This window comes from Habropoda laboriosa, unplaced genomic scaffold, assembly GCF_001263275.1.
Source record: "Habropoda laboriosa isolate 0110345459 unplaced genomic scaffold, ASM126327v1 scaffold88, whole genome shotgun sequence".
NCBI classification, from domain to species: domain Eukaryota; kingdom Metazoa; phylum Arthropoda; class Insecta; order Hymenoptera; family Apidae; genus Habropoda; species Habropoda laboriosa.
The window spans coordinates 588270-605241 of NW_017100219.1; the positions used below are offsets into that span (position 1 = coordinate 588270).

General features: G+C 40.9%; 1 protein-coding gene across 1 annotated transcript in view; it reads right to left on the reverse strand.

The window, feature by feature from the left end:
* The window catches only part of LOC108570963 (ubiquitin-conjugating enzyme E2 R2), a 26797-nt gene extending 10073 nt beyond the window's left edge, over window positions 1-16724 (reverse strand). Inside the window, exons 1-2 of the mRNA XM_017932901.1 lie at window positions 16224-16724; window positions 7702-7788 (exon numbers count right to left, since the gene is read on the reverse strand). Of these exons, the coding sequence (XP_017788390.1) occupies window positions 7702-7788; window positions 16224-16397 (261 nt within the window). The 5' untranslated portion in view covers window positions 16398-16724. The remainder of the gene's footprint in view (window positions 1-7701; window positions 7789-16223) is intronic.
* Between the last annotated feature and the right edge of the window lie 248 nt (window positions 16725-16972).

Sequence of the window (16972 nt, forward strand, 5' to 3'; positions counted from 1 at the left end):
TTTCGAGAAAAACGCGTTTAAAGTTTCTCATACCAGTTACACGAGAATGGTATACTTATGACTACGGGTTACATGTCGTCTTCTTTAACCATCTATAACTTCGTCAATTTTACGAATTCGGAAAAATCCTTCGACAGTTATACTTCTGCAAATGTAAAAAAAAAAATTAATATTTTTGAAAAGTCTAGACTAGAATACCCCCTTAACACATTGACGACGGGGCTCTTAGAGCAGCGCTTAACATGTGCACGGGGTGATTTCGCGTCTTTTCTTTCAATCGTCACTTTTCAACTAATTATTATTTTTCAAAGAAATTTTCAAGAATGTGGTAAATTACTTTTTCGTAAAACGTATACAATTATTAGAATTCGTGAAACATCTGTCACGGCATTTCTGAAAAGAAATTCAATCATTTACAGCGTTTTATAAATTTACTTTCAGACAGATATGTGAAAGTCTCAATGACGTATTTCGCGTCATTCGGAATCCAAGTGAATACCTGAATGACGCATATGTGCATCATCCGACGCGAATGTGTTAAATTAATAAAAATTCTTTTTTTAAATAAAAAATCGTCCACTACCGTTGTGACAAATTTTGCATTTTCTGTCGTATCGAAAAATATGTCAAATAAATGTGATATTTAAATAATTGTAATTGATACGTGCTTTGTGTGCTGTCATCGTCGCACTTGGAACGATGCGTTAACAATCTTTGATATTTTTTTTTTTTACATTTTTTTGATATTTCGGTATTTATCTGCATTTATTTGACATACCCTTCGATATGACAGAAAATTAAAAATTGTTCACAACAACGGTAGCGGAGATTTTTCGGGTTACCGAAGTTCCCCTGTTAGATGCACAGTCGGTAAAAGAAATCACACGCGAAGGGGTTAAAACGGCACACATTTCCGCCAAGTTGTGCAATTTCACAGAAAGAATGCAAAGGGTGTTGCAGCTTGTCTTCGTCGAATCTCCCAACCCGTCTCTGTGAAATAAATTTTCTCAGGTTCGCGCGAAGAGCTGCAACGAGCAGGAAACGCGGAGGTAACGGAGAGAGGTGGCGAGAAGAGCAGGAGAAATCCGGTTGAAAGGAAAACAGCGTTCGCACGTCGCGGATGCGCTTCATTTTCAACGATGTGTGTAACAGTTCGTGGCGATTTCTTGCCGGATTATAAGCTCGAAACTTTTATCTGTTGAACCAGCCCCGCGAACACGCGTTGTAACGGAGTCTCTCTTCACTCGCCCGGCTCGTCGATGATGCGGCAAACGAAAATAAATCTCGCGTTTGACGCGCGACGCCCCGAAAATACCTGTTTTAATTATACAGCGTTCACTTTAGGTATAGTAAACCGCGGAAGCAGCCACCTTTTTCCCCTACCGTCGCGGCGCAACGTGCAATCTCCGAAGAAGTACGCAGCTCGAGCAGGAAATTAATTCAACGTTGATTAGAGCTGATGCTAATAAATTTATCAAATAATTCTCCGGCGATAAGATAGCGGAATTGCGATCGAGAGGGAAGATTCGGGGGCGGTGTAACGACGTTCCCGACGTGCCAGCTAGCAATATCGCGGTCGTTGGCGCGACGCGCGTGCAAAACGCCGAAAGAGTGAATTTTTAAAATTAGCGACGCTGGCAGAGAAAGAGGAGTGTATCTGTTCGAACGAGGTGAGAACCTTGTGCGAGCACTGGTCAGCCTCGAAAATAGACCCCTCGATCGGAACTATCGCGAGAACTGTACACAACACGGTCGTTCCTTCGTTTCCTCGTAAATCCGTGGAATTGGGTTGGCTTTAATTACGTTAAAATCGTTGCCGATACCTCTCTTCTACGCTACTCTCATAATGCAGAGTACGATCAGATGTTGACATCCTTCGGAAAGCACGAAACGAAAGAAGATCCGTTAAATCGTATTTGACAGGGTGATTGAACCACTTTCGCGCCTCTCGAACCACGCTGAATCGCCGCCGCGTGTGGGTACCAAAGTGGAGAAACTCTCCTGGCCGATCGAAACAGGAAGCTTCGCAGACGATCCACGCTTCTAAATATCCCCGCGGTGCGCGTGGGTGAACGCGTGTGTCGTTTACGCTGCTACTCTTTCCAAATACACCTCCGGCACTGCCCTATCAACCGGGGCAAACGTCCAATTTCCCTCTTCCTAGTCACGAATATACCCTCTAAACGAACCACAACACCACCACTTTCCAATAAATTTCCTTCGATAAGAAAAAAGGAAACAGAAAGGAAAAAAAGAACAGAAGAAGAGACAAAGTGGAGAGGGAGATCGAGTACATACGTGTAGTATCCTAATTAAATTTCCAGAAGGAGTAGCTCGTCACGGATTAGACAACTCCTACGAGTTCTCCGCGAGACGTGACTATTTTTTGAACGACGAGAGCCACGATGTGGAAAGGCGAGCTCTCCCCTTAACAGGTAGCTAGCCGTCTTCGTCGGTTCTCAGGTGGTTTCCGAGAGAGGAAGATCCTGTCCCGTTAATGGCGGACCACGGGTCCTGAGCGCGACCTTATCCGTGAGGAGCGTTTCCACCTTACGACTGGTGTTCGTAAACGGCACACCACTTATACACGCGTGATTCGTGCCTGATACGTGTACACCGAGAACCTGTCACACACATGTACATATACCTGGTGCACCTTTACGGGAGGAGGACAGGTAGACAGGAGGCAACAACTCGCGTAAGCGCAGACAGGGGCAACACGAGCATGGATTCGTCTCTCCCTCTCTCTCTATCTTTATGTATGGTGGTGCACGTACAACAGCCGGTCAGACGTTTTACGGTTCGTCGAATCTTGAGGCGACGACCTCTTCGCCGAGGGCAGAGGAGCCTAAGGATTTTGTAATGATTCTATCTTGGCGCTCTGCTGCCTCGCGAGAATCGAGCAACTTTCTTCAGTCATGGGAGAATGTCGTACTTTCGAGACGATTTTTTCTCTCCTCGAAATAGAGGGTAAGGTTGCGCGTGGAGGAAGAGAGAGAGAGAGAGAAGACATCGGGGTACTCGGATGTATAGTCGGTCGAAGCGATACGTCGAGGTTGCGAGAATTGATCGGGCGTGTAAAGTATGATACGTGTAATTCGAGCGCCGAAACAGTAATCTCGTTCAGGGTCGCTCGATGTTAACTCGGGATCGATAAAAGAGGTTTGGGATTTAACCATTTAACGCTCACTATTTTTGCCAACTTGATGTACGAAAAGTGATCAATTTTATTTTATTATTATTTTCTGGGTGTACAGAAGTGAGTTTGCCGTTTGTTTATAATGCCGTGACTTAGATTTTTGTAATAGAATTGAAAGGATAGTGCAACGTGAACGGTGAAAGAAAATAATTAAACAAAATTGCACTTTTTGGAGGTTCACTCTTTGAAGCGAAGAACAGACTCTAGTTGCACAGGAATTTTATTTAAACAGTAATTATTAGGTGGGACATAAATAATCTCACCGTGAAATTTGTGAAAACAGGTTAAATTAGATTAGTTTTCTTAATGTTTCAAGGTGCATATGTAAGTACTAAAAAGGTGGGACACTTTTTACCCCACTATGCCCCAAAGAGTTAAGACGGTGCACCACTCTGAAGCGTATAAAAATATGTAAACTTTGGGAATTTTTTTATAGGTGACTACTAAATGAGAAGTTTCAATTTTTTTCAGAGGATGACTTTCAGCATGTTTCTCCAATTTTTAAAAATAAATATTTTCCTTTTCAAACTACTTTACTATTTTGAAGAGAGCTGAAAGTTACATTTATATCCCCTGAGAAATGAATTATTACAATTACACCCCTTGGAACCTTTCATTTAGCAGTTACCTATGAAAGAAATCCCCAAATTCTACCTATTTTCATGTTTCAAAATTGTGTACTCCCTTAATCCTCAACAGCTGCAAGTTAATTTCCAGTAATGCTGCAATTATCATTGACCAAAAGACAGCTTAAATGCCGTGTAGCGTTAACAAAAGATAGTAAGCAGAAATTTCAAATATCAATTGACAAAAGACGGGCGACCCTGGGCGTGGCTATATCAATCAGTGTCGCCGCTTAACGCCTCAATTTACGACCTCGCTTCGACCGACTGTACAATAAGAGAATGGTTAATACAGGTAAAATCAGAAAATTGACCTGTTTCATTGGGTTTGCCCGTTACATCGAGATGGAACAATAGGAAAATGATGGTTCGTCGTTTGTTTTCTGAGAGGGGGATGGTATTATCTGTAGATTGGAACGGCGGAGCTGTGTAACTTGTCATTCGACAAACAATACCGTGGAAACAATGGTATTTTGCTTGTGGTATAAGCAACGGAGGAGGAAAGAAAAGGAAAGAAAAAATTCAGAAACGGGCAAGAGCTATTATTGTCTGACCGTGTCCTCGTGTTTACAGCGCGCGTTTGTAAGATCCCCCGTGGAGCAAGAAATCTCTCTCACGCACGTGACTCACGTGGAGACGGTGATCGTGGACAAAGGTAACCCGCTGGAAAAGTCATTCGGCCGTCATTGAATCGCCGCGTCACGGTTACGCGGATTTCGCTTGGCTCGCTCTAGAATTACGCAAAATATCCCCTGACTACGTAACCAGCTTGCTATTCGCTTTCCTTTTTCATCGTGGACAAAGAATTTCTCTCATTGAGAAAGAAAGATAGCTATACGCGACGTGTTCAACTCGTTGTTTTATAATATTCGATTACTTAGAAGGTGATGGTACAGTTGTGATAAGAAAAAATTGAAAGGTTTGATTTTTAAAGATTGAATGGACTCTGTGGGAGAAATATTTTGTAATTATTCTATCTTGATGCTCCTTGGAGAATTGAGTTTAATATCACTTATAGGGTGATAGTACAGTTGCAATAATAAAAAATCGAAAGGTTTGACTTCCAAATATTGGGTAGAGCTATGAAAGAAATATTTTGCAATAATTTTATCTTAGGGCTTCTTGGAGAATCGGTTTTATAAAGATTGAATGGACTCTGTGGGAGAAATATTTTGTAATTATTCTATCTTGATGCTCTTTGGAGAATCGAGTTTGATATCTTATAAGGTGATAGTACAGTTGTGATAATAAAAAATTGAAAAGGTTAATTTTCCAAAGATTGGGTAGAGCTATGAAAGAAATATTTTGCAATAATTTTATCTTAGGGCTTCTTGGAGAATCGAGTTTGATATCACTTATCAGGTGATAGTATAGTTGTGATAATAAAAAATGGAAAAGTTTAATTTTCCAAATTTAAATGGATCTACGAAAGAAATATTTTACAATGATTCTATCTTGGCGCACCTTGGAGAATTGAGTTTAATATCACTTATAGGGTGATGGTACAGTTGTGATAATAAAAAATGGAAAAGTTTAATTTTCTAAAGATTGGGTAGAGCTATGAAAGAAATATTTTGCAATCATTTTATCTTAGGGCTTCTTGGTGAATAGAGTTTGATATCACTTATCAGGTGATAGTATAGTTGTGATAATAAATAATTGCAAATTTCAATTTTCAAAAACTGAATGGATCTACGAAAGAAACATTTTGCAACGGTTCTACTTTGGCGCACCTTGGAGAATCGAGTTTAATATCACTTATAAGGTGATAGTACAGTTGTAATAATAAAAAATGGACAAATTTGATTTCCAAAGATTGGAAGGATCTATGAAAGAAATATTTTTCAACGATTCTGTCTTGGTGATACTTGGAGAATTGAGTTTAATATCACTTATAGGGTGATAGTACAGTTGTGATAATAAAAAATCGAAAGGTTTGACTTCCAAAAATTGGGTAGAGCTATGAAAGAAATATTTTGCAATGATTTTATCTTAGGGCTTCTTGGTGAATCGAGTTTAATATCACTTATAAGGTGATAGTACAGTTGTGATAATAAAAAATTGCATATTTCAATTTTCAAAAATTGAATGGATCTACGAAAGAAATATTTTTCAACGATTCTGTCTTGGTGATACTTGGAGAATCAACTTTCATATCACTTACAGTGTGATATTACAGTTGTGATAATAAAAACTTGAAAACAATATCCAAATGATTCTATCTTGGCACTCCTCGGAGAATCGAGTTTCACATCGCTAGGGCACCAGTACAGTTGTACCAATAAAAAATAAAACAGTCTGATTATCGAAGATTACACGGATCCACGTGTAAGAAAAATTGAAACGGCAAGGTGTTTAATCGGTACAGAATAGATCGACCAGTGAGCTAGATGACTCGATTGACTGATAATCGGGGTTCATCGAGGTGACAAGAAATCCGCGTGTGCCCATCCTATACTCATTAAACACACTACTCATATTCTTCGTTAACGTCACGCTTCTACGGAGAATTATCTTTGCAAGATAGATAGGAAAAAAAAAAAACAAAGAAGGAAAACACAAGAAGAGGTGAAAAAAGGACACGGGACTGGAGATGACGGTAGGTGGAAGTGCATTGGCCTCTACGCGAGAGAGCACGGAAAGACGTAACGTATGAAAAGTATTCGTTGCACGGAAAATAGCGTATAGGAGCTATATATTCGCACGATATAACGGAATGAAAGTTTCATCGGGAAAAGTTGGCCGTGCTCGTGTAACGATACACCAACCTTCTTATCTCGTTACCATTTCCTTTTCTCTTTCTCTATTTCTCTCCCTGTAGGATATCTCGTATTTATTAGCGCGAGTGAAAATATCGCTTGTTACACCGAAACGAAATAATATCAGCGAGCTTTCATCTCTCCCGATTGTCTTTTTCTCTACGTCCCGACGATCAAATCGAAATTTACATCTGCACAACAGACATCGGTATCGTGATTCCTCCGCTTAATAATCCGGCTCCCGGCTGCACCGATCAGCTATTGTACGTCTAATTAATGCACGCTACTCGTCGCATGAAATTTACGCGCGTTTATTCCCGTTAGACGTGGCGTGTTCGCCTAGTCGTCTCATCCCTTCCCAACAAGTCACTGGACACGGATGTCCAACGATGCTTTGGACGGTCATTGACTCTTTGCTAGTCGCTGAAGGGTCACACGAAGAGCGTGCTCGAGAGATGCGCTCGAGGTCGATAAGCTTTCGAGTCGAGAGATGCCTTCGACCAACGGAATTCTTAACTACCTTCCCAAACGACACGTTCTCAAAAGACTTCTCACGGGTCAGATTAACACCAAACTTCACGCCAGACCGTAGCAAATTTCGTACGCCATTGATACTTGCGTTACGAACGACAACACGCGTCTGTTATCAAAACTGTCTTCGAAGAACATGCGTTAGGGGGCTGGACGTTTCAGCGAAGCAACGGGAGACTTTCAACCCTTTCGCTACTCACTCTAGGCACAGTAGAATTCTACTACCTTGGATGTTTTATTAAAAAAAGAATCTGTCATTTCCGAGGAATAATTAGAGACAGACTCCGGCGGTAAAAGGGTTGAAACAGCGCGGAGATTTGGTCCTGTGAGCGTCGACGCGAAGGCTGCGACTCGGAGGGCTGGCCCTCAGGACAAAGAGAAAATCGGAGAAAGCGAAAGGGAAACACGGAAGAAAGAGAGAGTAAGGGGAGGCTGAGTCGAGGGAGAGGAAGATTCGGTGAACAGCGTAGAGGGAGAGTGAGGGAGAGATTGAAAAGGGAGAAGGAAAAATAGCAGAACGAAACGTGAAGCTGGGATGAAAAGTGTGGAGCATGCGGGGGAGATCGATAATTTCTCTGTATTTACTCACCTCGTATACGTTCGGGTGCCAAACTTTTGTCATAAATCGAATGGTTGGTGGACTGTACGGATAATCCGGCGGGAACTTCATGTGTGCCTGGAACAAGATGAAAGACGCGCGTTAAAATGGCGAGATGATGCGTTAGGTTACGCGAATCGATCGATAATCGGTTATGCAAATTATCAAAGGCTACGGAGGGGCTCCGTGGGAATTATTTACAAGTCATTTACGAATTGCTCGACGCGTCCAGAGAGAGAAAAAAAAAAAAATAAAACAGCCAGGGAGAAGAAAAAAATTGAACGATAGACGCCTGGCGTCGGTTCGTGAGGACGCAGTCGCGCGAGGGGTGAATTTACCCGGAAAACCGTCCAAGAACCGAAGGGTTTTATAAAATTCGATCCGTTTTACATATCGAAGGGCTCCTTCTACAGTACACGGCCAAGCGATTTCGTTCCTCGTTCGTTTTACCTTAACGGTTTCACTAGTTTTTCTCGTTCAAGGTGTTTATTGCTGCCCCAAAGAACGAACACCGAAAAAAGGTGTTACACAGTTTATCCTCGATAAACGAGGGATCGCGTTATTACAAGGTATTTAACGCTAATCGTACCGACCCTTTAGGTATACCTACTCTTAACCCTATTGTGTTCCTCGTTTTGACTATACACTTAAGACTTTTGGGTGAAAAAGGACCTAAGACCTTATGTGTAATAATTTTTGTTTCCAACGCGACATATGAACCTAGACAATAAACGTTTAAAATAATGTTAAGGAACGTAAACTTGATAACAGCAAAAATTATTAAAAATATAAAAAGGCGGTGGGTCAAAAAAGACCCGAAGACTGCTCTAGGGTTAAGGGGGTATTTTAGTCTAGATTTTTCAAAAAAATCGATTTTTTTTTACATTTTCTGAAAGTGGACATTTGCAGAAGTATAACTGTCGAAGGATTTTTCCGAATTCGTAAAATTAACGAAGTTATAGATGGTTAAAGAAGACGACATGTAGCCCGTAGTCGTAAGGATACCATTCTCGTGTAACTGGTACGAGAAACTTTAAACTTTTTCTAAATGGCCGACATGATATCTCAAGTTCTAGTTGTCCGATTGACTCCAAATTTTACACGCACCTTCGGTGGATGTGTCGTTATCGTCTGAACCAGAATTACGCCAAAATATATATTTCTCTGATTTTTAGAGCCTCTGAAAGACGAAAAAAGTCGAAGAAATCGATAGTCGAAATTCAAAGTGCCGCCATTTTGTAAATTTTCACTATTTTTTTATATATAATTCAGACAGTTTTGATTATTTTCACTTGAAAAAAATTGTGAACTTTCTTAAAACATGAATAAATATGTGTGCAAAATGCCGATACTGAGAAACTTATACTTTCCTTACAAAAAAATCCCTAAGAAGGACTAAAAAATGACACTCTAGACTAGAATACCCCATTAAGCGGTCAAACGACCGGATACGAAATAATCACATTTTTTCCGAAAGGAACACCGCAGAAAATAGTCTTTAGGTAATGATAAAAAAAATTACACATTTACATTTTTATTTTGAACAAGAACGGGAAAAACAGAGGTTGCACTCGGAGGTGATTTTGCTGTAGAAAAGGTTGCAAATCGGATGTTTGAAATTTTCTAAAATTAACGCAGAGATAAACTATACTATTTTATTTAAATATTGAACGCACTCTCTATTTCACTATCGCAATCAAATTTATAGAGGTCCCATAGATCTGATCTCTGATTTGATCAATTATTTGTCATTTGGTGGTACGTTCAGTGTTAATAAAACGAAATTCCTTTTTTTAAAAGCTAAGTGCTTTCCTTTCTTCACAAAATTCGAGTACCTCGAATAAAAAATTGCTACGCATTTTTATCTCTTACAAGTTTTTTTTTTAATCCAAAAAATCTGCAGAAAATATTAAGAGAGAGTGGATACGAGGTACACGTTTTCACCAGCCATTCATTCGCACGTGACACGAGATACTTAACTCTTGCTAGCAATAAAACGTGCACATTTAAATTCTCATAAGGATAATTAACACAAGAGTGTGTCCACTTAATGTGTACTCTGGCTAGCTAATAAATTTTTCCATACTACAGAGCAAACAACGAATCACTCTCGTTTACCGACAGACAAAGAAAAATGAAACACCAGCGAGACGACAAAAAAGAGAGATATCGTGGATAATGGATGCGTAATGAACGGACAGGTTTGCTGTTAGATAATGACCGACGAAATAAGCGACTTAAAGGTATCGATAAATCGAGGATCGTCTAGAGAACAGTGGAAGGGACGAGACAGAAAGAGATACAGAAGGGAAGAGACGAAACGTTCTCTTCTCCCGTCGCGTTTCCACGCACTCCGTGTGTTTCATACAGAAATGAATCCGTTTCACACACAAGGGTGTACATAAGGGTCGTCTCGACGCTGTTGGTAGACTTTTGTCGATGCTTCGTCGACGGGACGCTATATTGATCGCAACCTGGTCATGGCCCAAATATCCACCTCGTCCTCCGGGATACCGCGTCCTAGAATTAACTTACTTTCCGTCCAGCCCCCGTTCTCTCTGTTTATGTTCACTCCGCGACCGAATTATTTCTGCCACGGTGAATTGACCGTCGATTTAATCACCGGTACTTCGGAATTCGCGTCGCGGGAGCTTCGTTAACCCTTTCACTGCGCAGCGTTCACAAACGAAACGGACCAATCGTGCAGTATTTTAGCTGATGGAGGGACAATTTGTGGGAATTATATTGGATTCTTGGGGAAGAAATTCTGAGAAGGAAGAGTGTGACGCCAACACGCGAAAAGGAAACGCGTTGTGTGCATCGTTGGGCAGTTGTTTAACCCCTTAACATATGACAACGCGTCAGACTCGTGGCAGAGATTCTGGCGAAGATGTGAGAAAAATAGTTATATTAGTAAGAAAAATTAATAGTAATCCTAATTTTCGTTTGAATTTGTAAGACTTAGGACTGTTAAATGTAATTAATCTGTTGTGTTCAGTTTAAAAGATTAGTTTTTGTCACCGGGTACAATACTAAAACAAAATGGCTGACGCTTAGATACGTAGTCAGAAAAGAAATCATAGGTTAAGGGGTTAAAACAAATTGGGTGCCTAAAGGCGCTGTTCGCAGTTAAAGGGTTAACCATTTGCAATCGAGTAGAGACTGAGAAGCGACATTAACCCTAGAACTACCAGTCGAGTCAAAATGACCCATTAGTGACTTTCCAAAAATGAATTTTTATGTAACTGAACCGTGATTGGAAAATTCGATTCATATCCATTCAAATAGAATCATACATGTAGAAAATAAATTCGGAAAGTTACAAACGATAATACTGACCAGTATTGAACATTCACGTTTTTTCGAAAGATGCTAACGGGGCATTTTGACCCGGTCGGTAATTCTACTGTTAAGTAATCGTCGCTTGGTAAATAATTGATCAAATCAGAGATCAGATCTACGGGACCTCTATAAATTTGATTGCGATAGTGAAATAGAGAGTGCGTTCAATATTTAAATAAAATAGTATAGTTTATCTCTGCGTTAATTTTAGAAAATTTCCGATTTGCAAACTTTTGCTACAGCAAAATGACCTCCGAGTGCAAAGGGTTAAACAAACCGCCGGCTGGTGTTTCGTTCGAAAGACGAGTCTCAGTTGCCCACGATTTTTCCTCCAGTTTCGAACGTTCTCAAAGCGGCGAGACACGCACTGGGAACTCTTCTCACCGATATAATAAACGCGTAGCATGAGAGAATATTCTCGGTAGAGATAAGGTGTAATTGCGCGAAGAATTTAGCAGAATCGTTCGACAAAGAGGATTTCAAGTCGCTCAAGCTGCACTTCCTGTTTTTCAACGCGATACCAGAGAATCGATCGGTTCACGACGTTATCAGCCGGTAATCTAGTGTAACGTCGAGTTAAAGGTATTCGCGGAACCGCGGGCGAGATCGATTATTTATGCAATTACGCGGCGGTTTTTACGTTCCGTGTTAACTGTACGCGACGAATAATACAAACACGCTCGTGCCTCTTTTGTACAGAAGTTATGGTTTATCGCGTTGACTCTGCGCGGAGAGATGGACGTATGTAACGAAAAATATATGGTGCAGCAAAAAAAAAGGAAAAAAAGAAGAAAATAATACGGCTTGGATATGCAGGTAAGAACGAGCGAACGAGCGCGTGCGCTCGATTCTTCAATAATGCAACGCACTCGACACGTGACACGGACATGCTACCTTGACAATACCGTAATGGAAGGTAAAAAAAAACCATCGCCTATTACTGTCCACAGATACGTTTGGCTATCAGGAAGAAAGGAAAAAAAGAGGAACGTTGATACGAATTCAATCGAATGTAGATATTCTTAGCGTGGGATTAACCCTTTTGCACTCGAAGGCCTTTCTGATATAGGGAAATAGCAAATTAGAGATTGTTTGTTGAGTAAAGTAGATGAAATTTTTTGAAACTAACGTAGAAATAAATTATACCATTATATTTAACCATTAACCGGTCACTGAAATTTTTGTGCTTAAATGATCATGTACCGACTGTGGGACTGATATTTTTGGGAACGGATAGAAACACGAAATTTTCATAAACTTTTTTAGAACTCGATAGAAACTGAAGTTAAAGATTTACTTTGTACATTAATAGATTTAAATTACAAAAAGACAGATAGGAAAATATGAATTTAGTGTGGCAAATTCAAGAAATGTCAGCAGATTTATGGCACATGACCAGTTAAGGGTTAACGTATTTTTATGCTATACAAGACTTTGCGACAGTTTGTTCCTTCGAACTATTTATTTATGGAGATCCATGCTGTCCTGGAAAATCTCGACTTTAAGGGCGCCTCCATAAATTATTTACCAAGTGGTGAAAACAATAACGTCGCTTCTCAGCTCGCCTCTCGAGTGCAAAGGGTTGAAAAATAGCGGATTTTCCATTGCCACGAGATATTTCAATCAGTCGTTTATTCGTTACTTTTGCACCGGTCTACTACTCGACTGTGCACCGCGTGACCTACAAAATTTTCCCGACCTATTTCGACGATAAGTACTTGACGGGCAACCCTTAGATGGCACTGCGCGACTACAACATCCTATATAGTTCCGTGAAGTTCGTGTCGATTCAGGAGGATCAAGGAGTGACCCAAATCAGCAAGACAAACTCGAGGCCGTTTTAATGCTACTCGTTGCAATTATAATACCTAAGTAGTTTTTTCGATTGCGAGATCGCGTCTCTGTTGGCACACCGTGCTTCGTTCTCGTTCGAAACGAATTACAAGAGACCGAATGTGCAATTTGCTTTTCAGCTGACGATACACACACGACGTGTCGCGAAACTGAGAGGAGAAAACGCGGCGAGCAGAGTATAGACACACACACGCACACACACACGCGCGCGCGCGCGCGCACACACACACACACACACACAGAGAGAGAGAGAGAGAGAGAGAGAGAGAGAGAGAGAGAGAGAAAACAAACAAACAAACACACACACACACACACACCAGAGAGAGAGAGAGAGAGAGAGAGAGAGAGAGAGAGAGAGAGAACGGTGTATATAACACGTTGAAATCCTTGGGCGATCGAAGAATAAAAGAAACAGCAGCAGCAAGATGAAAACCTTGCGACGTTACATCTGGAGAGAGAGTGAGAGAGAGAGAGAGGAAAATTTATCAAAGAATAACACGACCTGCGTACTTTCGACAACGATAACCAGTAATATATGAATTCTGATTGTTCACGAAATATCCACGGAAGAAATTCTGCATTATTCATGATCGACGCCATGGGAGAAGGAAGCAGCAGTGCCCTCCGTGTTTGACGCTCGAAATAACTTCATCTTTTTTCGAGGCACACGTGCCTTAGTTGAGTCTCTCGCGAACCGCTTCGAGTCGGTTAGTCATCGAAACTTTTGTCCTCTGCGATTTCTTCTGCAGCACCAAACACGAGATCGTATATACTTTCTCTGGAGAGAATTTCCCGTTAATGGCCCCGTTATCGTGATCAACAATGTCAGAGATAACAGAGCTTCGTTTACAGCAACTCGAACTAACGACAATTCGCGTACGCCAAGATTAAACGGAAGATAGATATGTATGAATAAATCCTGAATTTTGATTAATCTCTTGTTTTATAACTTCTATAATACTTTCCTTACTTTTTCTATCAATATTTAAACAAAGCAAAAACTTTAAAAAGACTTAAAAAAAACAATTGGTACTGAAGCATTGAATGGGTAACGGAAAAAATCGTAACGCAAGAAAGGTTAAGTTTGCCGATAAATGATTGACTCGAATAATCGATTCATGCAGCAACAGTTTCCACGTAGAAGGCGAACTACAACTCTCGCTGTGTCCATCTCGTCGTGGCGACGGGGTGAAAGGATTAAATGGGCCAAAATCAGAAGGGAAGGGGGCCTATATACACGTGACGACGGTAGAAAATGACACGAGCAACCGTAGAGACCTATTTTATCGGCTGACCTCTTTGCAGAGAGACGGTTTTCCCCGGGGAAAGAAAAATCCGGCCCGTTCATCCGAGGCGGAATGGGACTGGGTGAAAGTCGTTCAGGTGATTCGAGGGATGCCGGCCAAAGATAGAACCGAGACAATGCTCGATGGCGTTTTATGTAACTTAGCAACACAGTTACGCCTCGACATCGCTGCGGATCGATCGTAAATCCCCGCGGAAAAGAAGCAACTGCTTATGATAGATCACGTAGTACCTACTTATCGAAAATGGAGGCAAACACAGGACGATAATAATGGAGCCTTTTTTTTCGGAGAAGAAACATGATTTATCCTTTCCGTTTTGTATCCGTGATAATTGGAGTAATTGTTCTTACGATTAGAATTTAGTTCACCGAACGAATGTGTATATAACGCTCGATAACGGAATACTCGTTCCGTGTCGATTAACCCGACAGCCCGGCGAACAGTTCAATCGAACGATTGAAGGCCCGCGGAAAATTGTATCTTCTACTATATGTATTGGAGAAGTAATAATAGTACACATGTTGAGAGGTCAAATTATGTTACAATTTTCAATTAAACGGGTCGCCAAAGATTTCTCTGACCGTGACGATAAACGCAATGCGATCGATTCGCCTATGTAGAGAACGGTTGATAACGCTTCGCAACGAAGAACAACACGTTACGGATAATAACGTACAACGACACTATTTACGATCGAGATTTGCGTCACGATTATCAGGCAAGTTAGAGTCCCGTGAAACAGGATTCGACGACACCCACATAGACGCTAGGATGATCACGTGTACGGAACGATATACACGATTCGCAAAATAACGGTGTTGTTGTCTGGTGGTTGTCCGTTGCGAACCAGTTACACTGTGGGAAGATGTAGGTATACGCTCGCGTTACGTGAATAAGCGTTCGTAAATTCATAACGAAGCGGAGAGTGGTTTAGAAAGCGGACACGGACTGTACAAAAACCCGTATAACTGTGCGGCAACCGGGCAGAATTCATTTTCTGCCCGCTGGAGATCAGACCTGCCGTGTATAATATTGTACTACCGCGATTGGAAAAACAAGTCTGGATATTTATCTTGAAAATATATACGGTTGAGCATATGTTATCGTTTCTTTTGTAAAAATCAAGATTGCACACACGTTTCAGATTCAGCTGGAAAACATTTGTTTAACAGAAAGAAGAACGCTGTACAGCGTCTCGAGATGTATCATCGATCGTGTGATACACGGGAAAAAAATCGATAAGGGGTTTCGTATCGTGGATGAAACGTGAAATCAACGTGGAACGGGACCGATCTCTAACTCTGCATTGTGTAAACTTTAGTTTTCAGTGTTGCTCAATGCTTTTTGGAACCGGTCACCGCTTGGCCTGTATGTGTAAACACTCGGCGAATCGTAACGCGACCAAGGAAATTCACGGCAATGAACGCTGCAATACGACTATCATGCAGGAAATCGGTCGCGGGAAAAGTCGACATTCGCGTCGGTTAGTTTTCTGGTCAAGGTAATCGTAATGCTTCGGGTGTCATCGCCGGGAAGACTTTACGCGGAAACACTAATGAACGCACGAGTTTTTCGAATGTACTTTTAACTAAAAGCTGTACAACTGTACTTTATTAGGATTAGTGGAAAACAAATGGTCACAGAGATACCGTTTCTAAGCAAGAAAGCGTAGTATTGGCCAATTTTACGATTGTAGATTACGTGGAATGATTACGAAAAAAGGGAAATGAAAAAAGTGTGGTTCTTAAACAAATAAAAACGCAAAAAAAAAATTATAACTATATTTAGTAACGAATCGAAATAGCTTTCAATAAAAAAAAAAGTGCCTGTATGTACTTATAACTTGTATCTATTGAAAGAGAAAGCAAGAACATAACCAAGAAAACAAAACTGTACCCTACTGTAATATTTACGCAAAAAAAAAAGCACGAAAATAAAGAAATTCCTAGTGTCACAGACTTTTCTTAATATACGTACCGAACAAAGACTAAGAATAATTATAATAATTACCTTGAAGTATCCTCCTTGGTAAAGCGTATCCGGAGGCCCGAAGATAGCCACTTCCCACTCAAACATGTTGTCCTCGTTAACGAGTTTCACGCGGAATCCCTCGACGGGTTCCTCTTGAAGACTTTTATATTCGAGGGCGAGTGCCCTGAGAGCACTACTCGTTGTTTGTGCCATATTTCTCTTCTGGAATTAGAACCGCAGTCTGTTGCAGAAAGCGGAACGTCCCAAACCTCCTGAAGTGGTAGCACAGAACACTACAGTCGGACGGACGCCTTTGCGAACACTGCTCCTTCTCCAAAGAATCAATTTCCAACGGGTTTCCGGATAATTTGAGGCCTCTACCACGATTTACTTAGTTGTTCCTCGACACGTCGTGATCTTTCACTCGCGGCAGGATGTTCCCTATGATGATTCTATAATTCTGCACACCAAATAAACAAAGAAATATGATCAGACCTACAAACTGCGAAGTGCCCCTGCAGTCAACAATACACCATTCCCGATGCACGCACCTCTAACAAAACAGCTGACGTACCTTCTGCGTCAGCGTTGCTTTCCGCGCATGCGCACTACAATATTCCCTATTTTTCTCTCGTACCACGAATAATTTTCGAATGATAATAAACGCGAAACGAACCAATTATTGTGCTCAAAACGTTGCAACGGTTTTCTTTTATATTATTTCAGTTAATAATTCAAAATCTGAAAAGTTTTAACTGCGATTTAATAATTTTCTAGACTTCCTGTTT